This window comes from Geotrypetes seraphini, chromosome 4, assembly GCF_902459505.1.
Source record: "Geotrypetes seraphini chromosome 4, aGeoSer1.1, whole genome shotgun sequence".
In the NCBI taxonomy this organism is placed as follows: Eukaryota; Metazoa; Chordata; class Amphibia; order Gymnophiona; family Dermophiidae; genus Geotrypetes; species Geotrypetes seraphini.
Window position 1 is genome coordinate 124,827,412 of NC_047087.1, and position 20,901 is coordinate 124,848,312.

The following is a 20,901-nucleotide window of genomic DNA, read 5'->3' on the forward strand; positions in this document are numbered from 1 at the left end:
GTTTCAGATCATTGATTGAATCATGTCAACAAAAAGTTTGGAATTTTTGAAGTATGAAATTTTGAGCCATCATGAACTTCCTATTCCTGCAGAAGAAAACTCCAAAGGAAATCCATGAATGTATGATGCAAACATTGAGTAACAAATACCCATCATACTCCACAGTGAAGAAATGGTATGTAAACTTTCAACGTGGAGATTTCAAGACCAAAGATGCAGCAAGGTCTGGGAGGCCTCAAACGGTGTCAGGACTTGAAATTGTTGACTGTGTCCATGAATTGATTTTGGCAGATTGGCGAATATCAGCTAAAACAATTGTTGAGACACTACAGATATCCAGGGAATGTGTTGGGTGTATAATCCTTGAGCAGCTGGATATGCAGAAGCTGATAGCCAAGTGGGTTCCCAAATGTTTGAATGCTGATGAGAAACGATATTGAGTAGACACTTCCAAGTTAATTTTGCAGCATTTTCATTGAGCTGCTGCCAACTTTTTGAACGACTAGTTACTATTGATGAAACATGGCTATACCATTATGATTCTGAGACAAAACAACAGCACTCAAGTTCTCCAAGGCCAAGGAAATTCAAGACCTAACAGTCAGTAGGAAAGGTCATGGCCATAGTGTTTTAGGATCAGGAAGGTGTTGTAATAACTGACTATCTTCCAAGAGGCCAAACAGTTAATGCAGAATACTACTGCAACTTGTCGTGCTGATTAAAGGAGTCATTGAAATAAAAAAGGAGAAGGAAGCTGGGGAAAGGAGTTCTCATTTTGCAAGACAATGCACCTGCTCACAAAGCTGGCAAAACGATGGATGTTTCAGTGCATAGACCATCCACCCTACTCACCAGATCTTGCTCCATCTGACAAGTTTTTTGTTTCAATACCTTAAAAAGAGTTTGAAAGGATATCAATTTTCGAGTGACTCAGAGATGATTGCAGCAGCGGAGCAGTATTTCAGTGACCAGACATCAGCATATTTTTGGGGAAGGGTTACAGAAACTTCAGACATGATGTGCCAAGTGTGTTGAACTTAGAGGCGAATATGTGGAATAACTTGTAAATTTCATGGTTCCATGTCATTTCCTTCTCGGTTGGGCTGAGAATTTTTCAGCACCCCCTCATACAGTAGGGTTGAACTACAAGAGTTTTGTGCAGACACAGGGTCTAATTGCCATTTGATCTGTGAAAAGGTCTATGTGTTTGTGGATAGCCAGAAAAAAACCTGCTTAGTTTATCTCTCCTCTGCAGCTGTGCATGATCATGGTTGCACACCTATAGGTGTATGGTTTATGCAAACATGGGATTTTTTTTTTTTTTTTGGCTTGTGCACAAACAACTCCTATTAAGGGGAAAAAATTGCTAAGTTATTAAAATCCAAAATGGAAAATGGTCCTCCAATAGAATAATTAGGCCTCTTCAGATATAAAAAGATAAAAGCCCACTAATTCTGATTGCGTACTCTTCTTAAATATCTGCCTTTTAGCTGAGGGCCAATCAGAAAAAGCAGCTGCCTCCCACCTGACCCAAGAAGTAATTAGAAGGGAGTCCTGTTGCTGCAAGGACTGTAAGACTAGTGTCACTTTATTGGACAGAACAAATAGAAACACTAGGACATGGCAATTGAGTTAAAGGAGGAGAAGAGATCCCTTTAACAGCAGAGTCCTGCCTTTGTGTCTCTTGGTAGAGCTCCTTGTTGGCTGTGCAAAGTTTTGGGGCCAAATTCTTTCTTTGAAGTTGCCATGGCAGATCCTGTCTGCAAGAAGCCCAGTGATTGTACAGTCTCCAGACTGCTGACGGTGGTGGAAAGTGAGCTCCAAGCAGGCAGAGAGAAAGGGGACCCCACAGAGAAACAACTGCAGGTCTCCTTAGAAGACGCAGAGCTGTGGCAGAGATTCAGGGAGGTCACCAACGAAATGATAGTGACCAAGAATGGCAGGTGAGCATCCCCCTATTGCATGGTGAATACTGAAATTAAAGCCACTTGCAAAGATGCATCATTTTGCAATGCAGGGCACTGGGTTGTGTATTTTTAAAGCTGCAGAAACTCTATTAAGGTTTAGAGTTATATTTGTGAACCGAGGACATGTTTTGCATTAAAGAAAAAAGTTTTTTGTATTTTGGTTATAGAGTATGCTACAGAAGCAGTCCTAAACTCCTCAATAAACATTTTTAAAATGTAAATTTGATGCATTCTTAAGGTTACTGGTATCACTAATTTTTTTTAAATTTCTCATAACTGTGATACCTGTTAATTCACTTTCTTGGTGGGAAGAAGGAATTATTTACCTATGGCCACATAATCTTGTTGCTTAGGTTTTTGTTTCATCTTCCTCTGGGCCATCATCACAAAGGAAAAATTTCTCAAATCTAAGTAATATGATTAACACTGAACTGGGTGGGCTGTTTCTTTCTCTTAACCAGATTCTACTGCAACCCTGAATTCATTTTTCTCAGGCTATCAAGTTTAGAAACCAGGAATGAGATGCATTTTAAAACAACTAGAATCTTAGCCGGTCATGATACGTTGTTATCGGGCCATCAAAACAGTAATCAGATGAGGAAATGGGTGACCTTCCAAGGCCAAATGAAAAAAGGTGGCAAGATTTCTTGGACAGCAATCTCTTGGGATAATTAAAGGATCAGTACGGCTGCTAACAAAGTGGTTATTTAAGTTTCTGAAATGAAGAAGCTGAGGAGAGATATGATTGAAGTCTATAAAATCCTGAGTGGAGTAGAATGGGTACAAGTAGATCGATTTTTCACTCCATCAAAAATTACAAAGACTAAGGAAAACTCAATGAAGTTACAGGGAAATACTTGTAAAATTAATGGAAGGAAATATTTTTTTACTCAGAGAATAGTTAAGCTCTGGAACGCATTGCCAGAGGTAGTGGTAAAAGCGGATAGCATAGCTGGTTTTAAGAAAGGTTTGGACAAATTCCTGGAGGAAAAGTCCAGAGTCTGTTATTGAGAAAGACATGGGGGAAGCCACTGCTTGCCCTGGATCGGTAGCATGGAATATTGCTACTCTTTGGGTTTTGGCTAGATACTAATGACCTGGATTGGACACCATGAGAACGGGCTACTGGGCATGATGGACCATTGGTCTAACCCAGTAAGGCTACTGTTATGTTCTTAAGTCAGCCACCAGCGCATGCACACATAATTTAATCACATTGAACTTGATGTCAAGTGCATATACAGTTACAGTTTATTTCAAGTTCATATACTGCTGTAAGGGAAGTATTGTGTCACAATTTGCAATAAATATAGTCTCATTTGTTAAAATAAGTAGGAAAACATTGCTAGGAAATGGGGGGGTGAGAAGTTACAATCTCATTATAGAAAAGAAAAGGAAAGATAAGACGCTAATCTCATTATGACACCCAGGTTCCAAACCAAAAACTACCATTAGTATCAATTATTGGGCTCCTCGTAGAATTTTGTAAGTACATCCATCCTTAAATAGACATTCTTTTAGGCCTTTCTTAAAAAGCTGATAGAATATTTCCATCCTTATGTACTGAGGTAGACCATTCCAAATGGATGGGCCTACTATGCTGAAAATGGATGTACAGGTCTTTTCATAGTGTATGTGATAAGGCATTACTACAAAGTTCTGCTGAGATGATCGTAGTACACATGTTGTAGAATAAGGAGTCTAAACAAGGACAGTGGAATTCCCGACTGTATAATCCTGAAAATCCTGAAGCCAATGTCCAATTTTCTAGCTCCTGAAAGTAATTGAGCTGCTATGTTCTGGAGGAGCTGGAGATTGTGAAAATCTACTACTTGAACTCGAAGTTGCTTATAACTATAGAATCAATTTTTTAGGGTCTTATTAGAAAATAATGATCTTACAGATCAAATGAAATGAAGTTTGAAAAAAAAACATTTTTTGAAATATATGGTCAAAAGCATACAATAAAAGAGGAGGCCTAGAGGATCTAGTGAGCGCAGAAAGTGGGATCTGCTGTTGTCCAGTCACCTTCAGATACAAACTACATTCTTTTGCTATGGAAAAGTCTCTCTTGGAAGTTGTAGGCTCCAATAAAGTGTACATCAATGTACTTTTGTCCTGTGCCATGAGGAAAGATCCATGGTTTCTACCTATTTGAAATAATTAGCTTTAGGAAGGCTGTTTCCAGCTTTTGCTTTTTGCTCTTTATGGGCTGTGGATTACTGAGCTAGGTTTACTTTTACTAGAATGGCCAAACAATGGCAAAAGTTTCCAGGATTTGAGGAAACATGAAGTCTGCATCTCAGACAGTAAACATGAGAGAAAACAAACCTTGCCATGGTTCAATGAGTGTCATATGAGATAGATTTTGCACTGTGGAAAACCATAAAATAAAGCATTATAACTTCTAAGCTGATGAGCCACTCGCCATCTATTGACCATTCTGCTTAAGTTATAGGAAGTTTAAAACATAGACTCCTCAGAGAAGCCTTTAAGCTCCAAGGTAGAGAATGACTCATGGACAAAGTTTGTCCCCGGTCCCGCTCCATCCCCACAGGCTCTGTCCCCATCCCTGACCTGTCCCCACAGGATCCATCTCTGTCCCCACAAGCTCTGTCTCTATTCCCGCCTTATCCCCATAGGCTCTGTCCTCATTTGCACAAGCCTCGAACTCATGATTTTATATTTAAATCTTATTAAAGTATAAAAAGGAATAATATCCTGTACAACTGTTTATAAATCAAAATAGAGCCTTTCATTTCAATCTGGCTTTGGTACAACCTTTCCAAAAGTTCATAGTAACATGATGGCAGATAAAGACCTGAATGGTCCATCTAGTCTGCCCAATCTGATTCAATCTAAAAATTTGTTGTTGTTTTTTCTTCTTAGCTATTTCTGGGCAAGAATCCAAAGCTCTGCCTGGTACTGTTCTTAGGTTCCAACTACTGAAGTCTCCATCATAGCTCACTCCAGTCCATCTACACTAGCGGTCTCAAACACGCGGCCCACGTGCCGCATGTGGCTCTCCAGATTTTATTTGCGGCCCGCGGTCTGAACTGGATCATTATCTTCCTTTTGGAGCAGCAGCGTGTCTGGCCGGTTCATTCCGTTCAAAGCCGCGGGTTGGCGGCTCCTTGCGCTATCCACGGAAGAACCGGCCAGATATGCTGCTGCTCCAGTGGCGTACCAAGGGGGGGGGGGGCGGTCCACTGTTCTCCCTAGAGTGCGGCTCGTCTAGAGCAGTGGTGCCCAACCTGCTTCCTTTCCCTTCTCAGGCCGGCACCATGTTATTTGATCTCCCTGCTTCTCTTCGGGGCCAACCAACTCTCGCCGCCCGATGTCAATTCTGACGTCGAGAGGACGTTCTGGCTAGCCAATCGCTGCCTGGCTGCCCAGAATGTCCTTTCCGACGTTAGAATTGATGTCGGGCAGCGAGAGTTGATCGGCTCCGTGGAGAAGAGAAAGAGGGAGATCTCGGCCTGTTCCCGATGGCGGCAGCGGCAGCATCCTATTCCCCGGCGGCGGTGGCATGGGGGAGGGCAGGAAGAAAGGAAGGAAGAAAGAAGGGGGGACAGGGAGCCAGAAACAAAGCAAAAAATGTGACACGGAATCAGAGAAAGACTGACATAGAGAAAGAAAGAAAAAGTTGGGGGAGGGAATGAGGTCTGGAGGAGAGGAAAAATACAGGAGGCTGAAACAAGAGAAGAAATATTGGATGCACAGTCAGAGACTGATGAAATTACCAAACAAAGGTAGGAAAATTATTTTATTTTCAATTTAGTGATTGAAATGTGCCAGTTTTGAGAAAGAAAAGATATTAAACTTTAAATGTGAGGGCTGCAGAAAAAATAGAGTACTTGGAGGGCCGCAGAAAAAATAGTTAATGTCTTATTAAAGAAATGACAATTTTGCATGAGGTAAAACTCTTTATAGGTTATATATCTTTCCTTTTAACTGTTAAAGGAAAGTTTTATAAACTATAAAGAGTTTAACCTCATGGAAAATTGTCATTTCTTTAATAAGACATTAACTATTTTTTCTGCGGCCCTCCAAGTACCTACAAATCCAAAATGTGGCCCCACAAAGGGTTTGAGTTTGAGACCACTGATCTACACCATCCCAGCCATTGAAGACACAGACCGTGCAAGTCTGCCCACTACTGGCCTTAGTTCTTCAATATTTACTATTATTTTCTGATTCTAGATCCTCTGTGTTCATCCCACGCTTTTTTGAACTCCATCACCATTTTCATCTCCACCACTTCTCTCGGGAGCACATTCCAGGCATCCACCACCCTCTCCATAAAGAAGAATTTCCTTACATTGCTCTTGAGTCTACCACTCCTCAACCTCAAATTATGTCCCATGGTTTTACCATTTTCCTTTCTTTGGAAAAGATTATGTTCTACGTTAATACCTTTCAAGTATTTGAACTTCTGAATCATATCTCCCCTATCCCTCCTTTCCTCTAAGGTATACATATTCAATGCTTCCAGTCTCTCCTCGTACATCTTGTGTCGTAAACCTCCTATAATTTTTGTTGCCCACTTCTGGATCGCTTCAAGCCTTTTTGTGTCCTTTGCCAGATACGGTCTCCAAAACTGAACACAATACTCCAAGTGGGGCCTCACGTAACGACCTGTACAAGGGCATCAACACCTTCATTCTTCTACTGGTTACGCCTCTCTTTATACAGCCCAGCATCCTTCTGGCAGCAGCCACTGCCTTGTCGCACTGTTTTTTCACCTTTAGATCTTTGGCCACTATCACCCCAAGGTCCCTCATCCCCTCTGTGCATATCAGCCTCTCCCCTCCTAGCATATACAGCTCCTTCCCCAAATGCATTACTCTGCATTTCTTTGCATTCAATTTTAGTTACCAGATATTAGCCCATTCCTCTAACTTTTGTAGATCCTTTTTCATGTTTTCCACTCCATCATCGATGTGTACTCTGTTACAAATCTTGGTATCATCAGCAAAAAGGCAAACCTTTCCTTCTAACGCTTCAGCAATGTCACTCACAAACATATTGAACAGGATCGGCTCTAGCACTGAACCCTGAGGGACTCCATTACTCACCTTTCCTTCCTCCGAGTGACTTCCATTAACCACCACCCTCTGGCATCTGTCCATCAACCAGTTTCTAATCCAGTTCTCCACTTTGCTTCCTATCTTCAGCCCTGGGTGTAGAATAGAACCTAAACTGTGTAGTGGATGAACAGGAAAATAAGTGTCTATTAAATGTTGGAAATGTCCCTTGATGCCAGCAATGATAGAAGAATCTGTTGCAGTAACAGTTAGATGCTTGAGCAGCTGGGCATTTGATGAAAGGACATTACGGATGGTAGGAGTCTGATTAGCAGACAAGACTCTTGTTGCCACATCAAAGGCAGAGAAGACACAAATTATGTAATTTAACAGTAGTTCATTTAAATCCAAAAGCAGCTTCTGCAGAATTTTTAAATCATTGAATTCAGTTGCCATTGTCTAAGATGTATTACATTTTTACATATTGATACTATTTAGAGAATTTCATGAGGATAAAACTTGTCCCCATCCCAGCTCTATCACCGCAAGCTTAGTCCCCATACCGCCCTGTCCCTGCAGGCTTCATCCTCGCCCCTTCTCTGTGGACTCTGTCCTTATTTGCACGAGCCTCAAACATTTATGGTTTTACTGTGCATTATGGTTATGCGGTCTAGAAATTTGTTGTTATGTTATGTTATTAAAGTACAGAAAGGGACAATATTCTGTACAACTGTTTATAAATATAAATATAGCCTTCCATTTCGATCTGGTTTTGGTGCAACCTTCCCAAAGATTCAGTTCCTATGTTTTTACATCATTTGGGAAAGGATTGTCTTTCAGACGTGGGTGTACCAAAGAACCTACACTGTATAGTGGATGAACAGGAAAATTATTGCCAATTAAGTGTTGGAAATGTTCCTTGATGCCAGCAACAATGGAAGAATCTGTTGCAGTAACAGTAAGATGCTTGAGCACATAGGCAGCGGAATGCTTCTTTGTTTGAGGAGGCCCAGGAGCTCCGCCCTGGTATACAACCTCTAAACAGCTCCCAAGTCCCCCACCCACCTCTTCCTGGCACTTTAGTTTTAAATCTTCAGCAGCTGCCATGCAGCATCCATGAGCAGGCCTGCCCCCGGAAGTAGAATGAAGGGTTCCGGGGCCAGCCTGCTGTTTGATGCTGCGCGGTGGCTGCCCAAAGACTTAAGCAACCACTGGGAGAAAGGTGGGTGGGAGGCCTAAAGCCACAGCAACTGAGAATTATGGGGAAGGCTATGGCACCTGTGGCCTCCCCCATTCCGACGCCTATTCTTGAGCAGCTGGGCACATGATGGAAGGATATTGCAGATGGTAGGAATCTGCCACATCGAAGGCAGACAAGACACAAATGAGGTCATTGAATTCTTATTACATTACATTACATTAGAGATTTCTATTCCGCCATTATCTTGCGGTTCAAGGCAGATTACAAAAGAGTTAAAGAAGGTGAGTTACAAAAGAAGAACATTGGTCATTTCTAGTAATGGTAAAGAGTAGATTAAGTAGTATCGGAGTCGGGAGGAAGATGGTAAAGAGTAGATCGGGTAATATCGGTGAGTCGGGAAGAAGATGGGACGAGGAAGGTATTCGTGGTGCTAAGACTTTTTAGGGATTTCTTGAAGAGTATAGTCTTTATTTCTTTTCTGAACACTTGACTATTGCAATGTGCTTTACTTTGGCTTACTGAAGTATGTACTTCGAGCACTACAATTGGTGCCAAATGCCGCCGTGCGATTGATAGTGGGAGCTTCATAATTTGATCATTATCACACCAATTTTAGTGAGTCTTCATTGGTTGCCTATATCTGCTCGAGCTGACTTTAAGGTACTTTGATTTATAAGTTGCATACAAAGAAGCCAGTAGCGATAAGTAATCTCTTCAATTTATACCAGCCAATTTGAGCATTGCACTCTGATGAGAAGTTTTGTTTGGAAGTGTCATCTCTGAAATTGTCTCGGTTTCGTTATTTGATGATTGCTGTGCAAGACGTTCTATTATGGAATGCATTACAGTTTGAATTAAAGCGTGCTCCTTCCTTACTGAATTTTAGGAAGTTGATTAAAACAATGCTGCTTGAGAGATATTTCTCATGTAGGTGGGAAGCTTGAGGTTGAATTGATGTATTGAAGCTTTGTTTTAGACAATCTGATGTCTTATAGCACTTTGTATGTTTGCTGTTCAGTGTCAACTATATGTCTTAAATTATGAGTGTTTTCCTGTAACTCACTCAGAATTGTAGGATGTCGGTAAGTAAGAAATTTTTTAAATAAAAAAATACAAATTTAACAGTAGTTCATTGAGATCCAAAAACAGATACTGCTATTTTGTTTTGTTTTTAATCATTGAATTCAGCTGCCAATTGTCTTTTACATACTAGTAGTCTCAAGTCTTTAGAGAATGGTACGGAGATAAAGTTTGTCCCTGTCCCCATGGCCTCTGTCCCTGCTCCTGCCCCATCCTTGCGGGCTTTGTTCCTGTCCCCACCCTGTGGTTAGCCGGTTAACACTTGCACTTATGTGGAAGCATCTTGGGAGGGTCTGTGCCCACTATAGACTCTCTGCTAGTATGTCCTACAAATGGCAGCAGTTTAAAGATATTTGGGGAAATTATTTAGACATGGAAGGTCATTTGGAAGAGAGTGTGGCATAGTGGTTAGAGCTACAGCCTTAGCACCCTGAGGTTGTGGGTTCAAACCCCATGCTGCTCCCTGAGACCTTGAGCAAGTCATTCAATTCTTCACTGCCCCAAGTACATTAGATAGATTGTGAGCCCACTGGGACAGATAAAGAAAATCCTTGCAGTACCTGTATATAAATCACTCTGAGCGTGGTTGTATAACTACAAAAAGGTATACAATCCCCCCTCCCCCCATTTGATGGCTGATTCACTCTGACCTGTACTGTTATCATCTTTCTGGTTTAAATATATGGCTTTGATAGGATGCTATTTCCTCTTTCCACTGTCTGTGTGGGCTTGTTATTTTGTATTCCTTAATTTTCTTTCTTAGACTATTTTGGGGTTTTGCGATAGGGACCTCTTATCTACTTTTTATATGATAATTTTTCAGGAAGCTTTTTAAATGCTACCTGTTGTTTTGGGTGGGGGATGCGGGGGGAGATGTTGGGAAGTATAGGCATTTATATGTTTATTATGGTATAATGTTATTTACAGTCATGTGAAAAAATTAGGACACTCCATGAAATATTCAGCTCTTTTTTAAGAAATGTTCACATATCTATGTCAAATCTTTTTTTTATTTATCTTTGGAAAAGAACGTAATGTAATTGCAGGTAAACAACAAAATTTTCCTTGATTTACTCATGAAACAAAAGATATCCACAAAAATGTATATTCTAACAGGAATAAATTAGGACACCATACTACATTCTAATAGCTAGTGTTACCCTCCTTTGGCTGAAATAACTGCAGTGAGACACTTCTATCAGTCTCATCAGTCTGAGGAAAGTTTTGCAGAATTCTTTCAGCTGTGAGATGTTTGAGGGGTTTCTTGCATGTACAGCCTATTTCAAATCACCCCACAGCATTTTAATGGAATTAAGATCAGGGCTTTGACTCAGCTACTCCAGGACTCTCCATTTCTTAGTTTTCAGCCAGTCCTTGGTGGATTTACTGGTATGTTTTGGGTCACTGTCATGTTGCAGGGTCCAGTTCCGCTTCAGCTTTAATTTACAGAAGGTTTCACATGTTCCTCAAGCACCCTCTGATACACGATAGAATTCATGGTGGATTCTATGATGGTGATCTGGCCAGGTCCTGCTGCAGCAAAGCATCTCCAAACCATGACACTTCCACTTCCTTGCTTCACAGTTGGTATGAGGTTACATTACATTACATTACATTAGTGATTTCTATTCCGCTTGTACCTTGCGGTTCAAAGCGGATTACATAAGAAGAAGCTGGACATTTCCAGGAGTGTACATGACATTTAGGTTAAGACATAGTTACAGAATGAGTATAGGCTTGGTAACATTGGATGAGAGCAGTTATATTACATTATATATCAAATCTTTTTCCAGGCGTTGGTAGGTAATATGAATCGGTAGGAAGAATTAGGTTTTTTTTTTTTTTTGTTTTGTTTTTTTTTTTTTAAATTTTTGGTCGGTTGAGGATTTGGTGTCAGGGATTGGGTAACCTGGTCGGTGTATGTGGAAGAGGAGATTAGGTGTTATGAATATGCTTTTTGAAAAGTAGCGTTTTGAGTTCTTTGCGGAATGCTTTGAAGTCAGATGTTGAGGTTAATAGTCTGGTTATGGAGGGTTCGAGTTTTGCTGCATGCGTTGCTATGAGGTTGTCGTAAAGCTTTTTACGATGAGTGCCGTTGAGTGGTGGGTATGAGAATGGTGTCAGTGTTCTTCTTATTCTGGGTGGAAGGTTCCGGTGTAGGCGATCGATTAGATAGGCAGGTGCTGTACCGTTGAGTACTTTGAAGATTAGACAGTATAGTTTGAATTGGATTCTGGCTCTGATCGGTAGCCAATGTGAGTCTAGGTAGGCGTTAGTTATGTGGTCATATTTTCCGAGGGAATAGATTAATCTGAGAGCCGTGTTCTGAATGGTCTGTAGTTTTTTGATCATTTTTGTAGGACATGGTAGATATAGGATATTGCAGTAGTCCACAAGTCCTAGTACCAGGGATTGAACAATGATCCTGTAGTGTTCTTTGTCGAAGAATTTCCTTATTTTTCGTAAGTTGCGCATTGTGAAAAATGCTTTTTGGGTAGTTTTGTTGATTTGAGTCTGCATAGTGCAGCATCTATCTATCAGCACTCCCAGGATTTTGAGGGAGGTCTGGATTGGGTATTTGGTAGTTTTGATTTCCAGGTCTGTTATGGATGGGATTTTGTCCGTTTCAAGCATTAAGAATTTGGTTTTATCCGAGTTTAGTTTTAATTTGTGATTTGTCATCCATTTTTCTACTTCGTCCAGTATTGTTACCAAGTGTCCGGTAGCGGAGTTGTCTTGGGTTTCGAAGGGGAGGAGGATAGTTATGTCATCTGCGTAACTGAAGGATGTTACATTTAGGTTGTCTAGAGTGGTACCAAGGGAAGAGATGTAGAGGTTGAATAGAATGGGTGAAAGTGGAGAGCCCTGGGGGACTCCACATGGATTAGACCATGTGTTGGATTTCGTGTCGTTTATCTTGACTCTGTAAGTTCTTGTTTTAAGGTATCCTTGGAACCAGTTGTACACCACCCCTGAGATTCCTATTGCATCAAGTATCTGGAGTAGTATGGTATGATCAACTAAATCAAAGGCTGCGGAAAGATCTAGTTGGATAATTAGGATCCTGTGACCTTTGCTGAGGTGTTGTCGGGCTATGTCCAGTAGTGTTGCTAGTAGAGTTTCCGTGCTGTGGTAAGATCTAAATCCTGATTGGGATGAGTGAAGTATATTGTGGTCTGCTAGGTAGTTAGAGAGGTATTGAGCCACAAGTCCTTCAATCAGTTTGACATAGAGTGGGATTGAAGCGATCGGTCTGTAGTTGGTAGGTGTGTCTACAGGACCATTTTGGTCTTTCAGTATGGGTGTGATTATGATCTCTCCTAGGTCTTGTGGGAATTGGCCTTCTATGAGAGTGCTTTGTATCCACTGCATGAGGCTGGTTTTGAATTTAGGGGAGGCATTTGTGAGTAGATACGATGGGCAGTTGTTCAAGTCGCATGAGGTGTGGCTGTATTTTTTATATAGTCGGTTCAGTTCAGGCCATTGTATAGTTGGGAAGGTGGTCCATGTTCTGTCTGCTGTTATGGCTTCTTCTGTTGTGGGGGTAGTTATTAACTCGTTGAGTATGGAAGTTGAGTTTTTAAAGGTCGTTCAGATTTTGGTGATCTTGAGTTTGAAATGGTCAGCTAGTTGGGAAGCTGTTGGGGTTTTGTTGCCTTGAGTGGCAAGGTATGGGTTTGTGTCTGTAAGTTTTTTTACTAAGTTGAAGAGTGTTTTTGTGTCGGGGTTGTTTGTGCCAATTAGTTTAGTGTAGTATGTTTTGCGCTTTTCCTTAAGTTTGTTGTTATATAGTTTGATTTGGGTTCTCCAAGCGGATTTGGTTTGGTCATTTCTCTTTTTTCTCCAAGATCTTTCAAGTTGTCTGCAATGCCTTTTTAGTAGGTGGAGTTCTGAGTCGAACCACTTGTCTGATGGTCTGCAGGTTCTGTGTTTGGTTTTTTCTGGGGCTAGCTCATTCAAGGTTGTTTCGCTTAGGGAGCGCCAGTGTTTTGCGAAGTCTGAAGGGTCTATGGGGTCAAGTGCTGGGTCCACTTTGTCCCAGAATGTGGCTGGTTCAATTTTCTGTCTAGATTTGAAGGTTGTTTTTGGGGGCATAGATTTTGTGTTATTTTGAGGCCAGTTGATAGTGAAGGTGTATTTATGGTGGTCTGACCATAGAGAGGGATGCCATGTACCATTGGTGATGTGAATATTTGGGGAGTGTAAGTTTTGAGGTGTGAATGCTGCTATGTCAAGTTGGTGGCCTTTATTGTGCGTGGGTTCCGGATTGAGGACCTGGAAGGATAGGGCGTCGAGGTATGAGAGTATTTCGTTTGCTTGTTTGGATGTGTGGTCTTCGAGGTGGAGATTAATGTCTCCTAGGAGCAAGTTGTATGAGGAGGATAGAGAGTTCTGGAATAAGAATTCTTCAAGATCGTGTTTTGAGGCGTTCCATTTTCCTGGAGTGATGTAGCATAGTAGACAGTTCAAAGTGCCTGTGAGTGTGTTGTCGGATAGTTCGCATGCAAGAAGGTCTAATTGAGGGGTTGATTGTTTGTGTAGCACTTTTAGGTTGAGATTGTTTTTTACTAGAATCGCTAAGCCACCCCCTCGTTTGTTTTCTCGACATACCATTTCTACTTTGTAACCTGTGGGGCAGAATTCGGTTATGCATGGGTCCAGGTTCTTTTCCTGGAATGTTGTATTTGGTGTACACCAAACATGTACTCTTTTCTGGTGTCCAAATAATTCAATTTTAGGCTCATTTGTCCATAGAACACTATTCCAGAAATCCTGGTGTTTGTCTACGTTCTCTCTGGCAAACTTCAGTCTGGCCTTGATGTTTCTCTTAGAGAGCAAAGGTTTCCTTGCACACCTCCCATGCAAGTTAAATTTGTGCAGTCTCTTTCCGAACATGTACTTTCACATCAACAGTAGCAAGAGCCTCCTGTAGGTTGTGTGATGACATTTTAGGGTTTTTGGAGACTTCTTTTAGCATCTTGCAGTCTGCTCCGGGGGTCAACTTGCTTGGACGGCCAGACCCGAGCATGTTGGCAGTTGTTTGGAAAGTCCTCCACTTGTACACTATTTTCTGGACCGTGGAATGGCTAATGTCAAATTCTTTAGAGATCTTTTTAAATCCTTTACCAGACTTATAAATTGCTACAATCTTCTTTCTGAAGGCCTCAGACAGCTATTTTGATCTCACCATGATGTTCACTCTAACCGCAGCAGTCATGAGCACACTAAACTAAGGGCTCCTTTTACGAAGGCGCGTTAGGGCCTTAATGCGCGGAATAGTGCACGCTAAAATGCCCCGCGCGCTAGCCGCTACCACCTCCTCTTGAGCAGGCGGTAGTTTTGGCTAGCGCACGCTATAGCGCATGCTAATCCAGTACGTGCGCTAAAAACGCTAGCGCACCTTTGTAAAGGAGCCCTAAATGTCTGAGGTTTAAGTACGGCAAACCTCCTTCAAAATGCTGAGTAACAATGTTCTAATCATGTGCACCTGATGTGATACATCTGTGTGTGATTTGAGCCACTTTAAGTGGGAGGATATATGGGGGTGTCCTAATTTATTCCTCAGTTAGAATACACATTTTTGTGGATAGTAACATAGTAGATGACGGCAGATAAAGACCCGAATGGTCCATCCAGTCTGCCCAACCTGATTCAATTTAAATTTTTAAATTTTTTCTTCTTAGCTATTTCTGGGCAAGAATCCAAAGCTTTACCCTGTATTGTGCTTGGGTTCCAACAGCCGAAATCTCTGTTAAGACTTACTCTAGCCCATCTACACCCTCCCAGCCATTGAAGCCCTCCCCAGCCCATCCTCCACCAAATGGCCATATACAGACACAGACCGTGCAAGTCTGCCCAGTACTGGCCTTAGTTCAATATTTAATCTTATTTTCTGATTCTAGATCCTTTGTGTTCATCCCATGCTTCTTTGAACTCAGTCACAGTTTTACTCTCCACCACCTCTCTCGGGAGCGCATTCCAGGCATCCACCACCCTCTCCGTAAAGTAGAATTTCCTAACATTGCCTTTGAATCTACCACCCCTCAACCTCAAATTATGTCCTCTGGTTTTACCATTTTCCTTTCTCTGAAAAAGATTTTGTTCTACGTTAATACCCTTCAAGTATTTGAACATCTGAATCATATCTCCCCTGTCTCTCCTTTCCTCTAGGGTATACATATTCAGGGCTTCCAGCCTCTCCTCATACGTCTTCTGGCTCAAGCCTCCTATCATTTTCGTCGCCCTCCTCTGGACCGCCTCAAGTCTTCTTACGTCCTTCGCCAGATATGGTCTCCAAAATTGAACACAATACTCCAAGTGGGGCCTTACCAATAACCTGTACAGGGGCATCAACACCTTCTTCCTTCTACTGACTATGCCTCTCTTTATACAGCCCAGCATCCTTCTGGCAGCAGCCACTGCCTTGTCACACTGTTTTTTCACCTTTAGATCTTCGGACACTATCACCCCAAGGTTCCTCTCCCCGTCCGTGCATATCAGCTTCTCTCCTCCCAGCATATACGGTTCCTTCCTATTATTAATCCCCAAATACATTACTCTGCATTTCTTTGCATTGAATTTTAGTTGCCAGGCATTAGACATTTCCTCTAACTTTTGCAGATCCTTTTTCATATTTTCCACTCCCTCATCGGTGTCTACTCTGGATATCTTTTGTTTCATGAGTAAATCAAGGAAAATTTTGTTGTTTACGTGCAATTGCATCAACTTTTCCAGAGATAAATTTAAAAAAAAAAAGATTTGACAACGATATGTGAACATTTCTTAAGAAAGAACTGAATATTTCATTGGGTGTCCTAATTTTTTCACATGACTGTATACCCTTATGTGGTTGCTTTTCTTTGTGCATGAAGATGAACATTTTGTATTTCCTGCTTTTCTTTGCTGTTCTTTATACAATATTTATTAACCCCTCTTTTACAAAGGTGCACTATGCTTTTTAGCTTGCGCGCTATACACACACTAAACACTAACACGTGCATGTTATCCTATGGATGCATTAACGGTTAGCGTATGCGTTGATTTAGCGTGCACTAAAACACTTAGCGCACCTTTGTACAAGAGGTCCAATGTTCACTGTTGCTTAAAAACAAACAATTTCCAAAAAGTTAGATGTCAGGAAAAATCTACGCTAAGTACTATTCTGTAAAGAGCACTCCACGCTGAGCGTATTCTATAGAAAAGTACTCAGCATGGATTCTTGTGCCCAACTTTAGGTGAGAGGATTTATGCCTGTTGAAAACTGGTGTAAATCCTGGCACATAGCCTGAGCGTGTAATCTCAGCATTCTATCAAACTGTGCCAAAATTTTTGGAATGCTCCTGCCCCTCCTATAACCACACACCCTTTGGGTTCTGCACGAGACACTTTGGGTACTTAGAACAGCATGATAAAAAAAATGTCTAAGTCCGTTTTGGGCCTAATGCACTAGTCATCCAAAGTCTAAAGTCCATTCTCGAAAAATGCATCCAAAATATGCAGGCGCCAGACACTATCCACATACTTTTGCCAAGTGGTTTTGTTTAGTTTTTATCATTTGGATATCTCTTTGAGGATAGGTGCCCAAAACTGAATCCCTGTATTCCAGATGTGGTGACTTTTGCATTTATTCTTCATTAATACTCATCAGCACATACCATACATATCTTTTTAGTTTTCTTGTGTCCCTCTTTTTTGAGTACAAAAATCATCCTCTCAGAAAGGATCCCTGACTCACCAAATCTCCTTAGGAATTTTCGTGTGTTGGCATGTATGAATTTTGTTTAAAGTTTATGGCATAGTGGCACTTATAATACAAATCTCTGAAAAATAAATTAGTCAGCATATCCAATAATCTAAAGCAATTTCTAAACATGTTAAGGGAGTAAAGGTTATGGAGAGTAAGAGAAGGTTTTATCCAGGACTCAGAAGAGGACAGAGACAGCCATTGCCAAGTCACAGATGCCAACTTACAGTTTTGTTGTATGTCTGTGGTCATATCCCAGGGTTAGATGGTGAGATAAACAGCTAGTTCATGGCATACCAAAGTCATAAGTAGGAATGACTTAACAGGCTGATAACCAAAGAAACAAGGGTGCAAATCCATTTTTCCAAGGTGTTTAGTGACATTTAATCTGGATGTTACTTGAAGCTGGGTCTCTTTTCCCTGGAGAAGAGGAGACTTAGAGGGGATATGATAGAGACTTACAAGATCATGAAGGGCATAGAGAGAGTAGAGAGGGACAGATTCTTCGAACTTTCGAAAAATAAGAGAACAAGAGGGCATTCGGAAAAGTTGAAAGGGGACAGATTCAAAACAAATGCTAGGAAGTTCTTCTTTACCCAACGTGTGGTGGACACCTGGAATGCGCTTCCAGAGGACGTTATAAGGCAGAGTACGGTACTGGGGTTCAAGAAAGGATTGGACAAATTCCTACTGGAAATGGGGATAGAGGGGTATAGATAGAAGATTACTGCACAGGTCCTGGACCTGTTGGGCCGCCGCGTGAGCGGACTGCTGGGCACGATGGACCTCGGGTCTGACCCAGCAGAGGCATTTCTTATGTTCTTATGTTCTTATGTTAGGAGCAGCTGGAAGCCTAGGCTGCAAACCAGAGGCTTGGCTACTTTTATTTTTCATGCTCTTTCTTCTTCAGTCGGAGTATTCTAGACTTTTATTTTTCCAGCCAAGATTTCCTTATTTTGTGTATTTTAAATTGCTCTAATTGTGTGGAAAGGAACATAGGTGAACTTCTACAAAAGTGTGCTTCCAATCAGCGCATGCTAAATCCAAAATACCCATAGGAACAGAACAGGTGGCTTAGCATTTAGCATGCACTGCTTGGCAGTGCAGCTTCATAAGGCTGCAGTAAATTTGCAAAGGGATGATAGGGAAGTTTGGAGGCTGCAGGAAGATGGTGGGTTTTGGGTTGTGGGCAGGCCTTCCAGTGTGGAGAAGGATTGGGGGGGTTCAGATCCACAGAGGGGTTCAGGATAAGAGGAGGGGTAGCTGGGATGGGTATTGGAGGAATCAGAACTTGAGGGGCCAGAAAGGGGAATCCATTAGATCAGCTACTTAGAAGTTAAGTAGGTGCTAGCCAATATTCAGTGCTGGCACCTGTGTAGCTAAGTGGACATAGGCCCAGATTCTCGAAACTTTAACACGATCGCTAAACTGGTTTCCGATGGTTTAGCCTGCACGCATTTTTGGGGTGGATTATCAAAACGGCTTATCTCTGTCTTCAGTGAGCTTTTTAGCAGTCTCTGACACTGCCATGCAAATGAGTTCTTCAACATTAAAATAAGCACTCCGGTGGACTCTTTAAAATCGCCGAGACATTTTCTAAGAGCAGAGTCGGCTTTTGACGCAAAAATCAGTGACTGGTCCAGGGATGCCGATACAGTGACAGCACTGTTTAAATCCCCGACCGCACTGTTTTAAACCCCGGCAGCGGAAGAGATGCCCACTGCCACACAACCTCCTCCTCCCCCTCCCTCACCTGCAACGGGAGAGATGCCCACTCTTTCCCACTGCCAAGTGAACCCCCCCTCCCCAGCAGTGGGAGAGATGCCCATTCTCTACTGCTGTATCACAACATTCCACCCCCTCCCCCCGCAGTAGGAGAGATGCCCACTCTTTCCCACTGCCAAGCAAATACCCCCTCTCCCTGCAGCGGGAGAGAGTGGGCATCTCTCCCGCTACCACGGACACACACACACCCGCCTGCAGCGGGAGAGATGCCCACTCTCTTTCTTTTTGCATTTTTTCTGCGCCTGTGCCCATCGCTATCACCAGCGATGAGCAGATGCAAATTTAGTGAGACTTTGCTACTCTCCACCAACCTCATTTACATGAGCATTTTTGGAAGAATGACTCACTATTTTTTTAAATCGCTACCAGAATGGCTACGTTAGCAGCCCATCATTTTTTATGCGTTCTTTTGAGACTCTAGGCCACAGTTAGGACTGCTTCATGTAGCATCCTGAATGTCCACTTAGCTATTCGTGTACCAGCATCCATATAACTGCCAACTCCTCCCCAACTCCACCCCATAACACCCCTCTGTAGCTAGGTTCCAAAATGGCCAGTTAGTGCTGTTTCGTCAGTTAGGCACAGATTCTATAAACAGCGCCTAAATTGGCCAGTGCCTACAAAAACGGCGTTGGTCATGTGTTAATCACCATTAACACAATCACAGCTAATGACACCTATGAAAAACATAGGCACCAGTAATGTAGGCCAGAGTTTTAAAGGTTTATGTTTCCAGGACCTAAGATTTTGGAAGAATCACGCCTAGCAGCGCCTAAAGTCATCTCCGCCCCCTAACCACACCTAATTTGCCCTTAGGCACTGCTATCCACCATGCTTTAGGCATGATTCTGGTGCCTATCCCGGTAGACACCAACTCTTTTAAATGAGATTTTAATTGGATTTTAATGGCTGCATAGATTAAATCCCAATAAAGCAATTAAGTTAGGTGCTGGTAGGCACGATCTAGGTGTCATTTACAGACTATAGCCCTAAAGCCTGGATTCTATAAACGGCACCGTTGTCAGCAGCCACCTTAAAAGCGGCTGCCAATTACATGTCAATTACGCGATGACACTGTTTATAGAATCGCGCCTTCAGAAAAGGTAGGCGCTGGAAAGGATTTACAAGGCCTACACTTCTAGCGCCTACCTTTAATATGAATGGTGCCAAACACCACTTCAGGAATTAGGCACATCTACAGTGGTCTTATGTGCCGTAAAGCACCTCTGTAGGCGTGATTCTGGTGCCATTTTATCAGGCACCAGTAGGCACCTTGAAATTTGTTTTAAAAGTGCTTTTAAATGGTCTTTGTAATTAACTTAGGCTCCAGTAAGGTGGCATTCATAGAATATGGGCCTTAAGTGTTGTTATTTTAGCAATGATTGGTCATATGCCTAGGGTTACCAGATGGCCGGGGAAACCCGGACATGTCCTCTTTTTAGAGGACTGTCTGGGTGCCTGGACAAACTTTCCAAAACTCAGCAGTTTGCCCAGGTTTTGGAAAGCCCTGCAATGTCTGAAGGGCCTCTGAACATGCACAGATGACATCACACACATCCGCGTATGTTTGGAGGCCCTCCAGACCCAACAGGAAAGAAGAGATCAGGCTTGGGAGGGGGGGGCTGGGGGCAGAATGGGGTGTGGCCACGTATCCAGGATTTTACCGTTTGAAATATGGTAACTCTACACATGCCACTGAATATCAGCAGATAGCCGTGTCTAAGCAATTTAAGTGGTTATGAGCCTCTTCTGCCCACTTAAATCCTTTGAATATCAATACAGTATAATCTTGTTATAACAGACTTCAAGGGACCTGGAAAAACAGTCCGTTATATCCAGAGTTGCATTTTTTTAAAAACTTTATTTAGGTCAACTTGAAACAACGTACAATCAATGAACAGTAACTGCGCAACCATATCAGCATCATCAATAACAAAACTCAGCAAAACATTGGTATGGCACGAAATGATTGCAAAACCAGAACACTAAAAGATGTTCTAAAAAGCATTATGTTGTACTGTACCGGAAAGAAAAATAATATGTCATTTTCTTCTCGGCTGCATTTTGATACTGTATCACCGGCATGCCACACGTCTT

At 42.0% G+C, this 20,901-nt stretch overlaps 1 protein-coding gene across 1 annotated transcript in view; it reads left to right on the top strand.

The window, feature by feature from the left end:
• The first annotated feature begins 1,581 nt into the window (after positions 1 to 1,581).
• The window catches only part of TBX19 (T-box transcription factor 19), a 95,919-nt gene continuing 76,599 nt past the window's right edge, over positions 1,582 to 20,901 (top strand). The window contains exon 1 of the mRNA XM_033942921.1: positions 1,582 to 1,943. Within this exon, the coding sequence (XP_033798812.1) occupies positions 1,747 to 1,943 (197 nt within the window). The 5' untranslated portion in view covers positions 1,582 to 1,746. The remainder of the gene's footprint in view (positions 1,944 to 20,901) is intronic.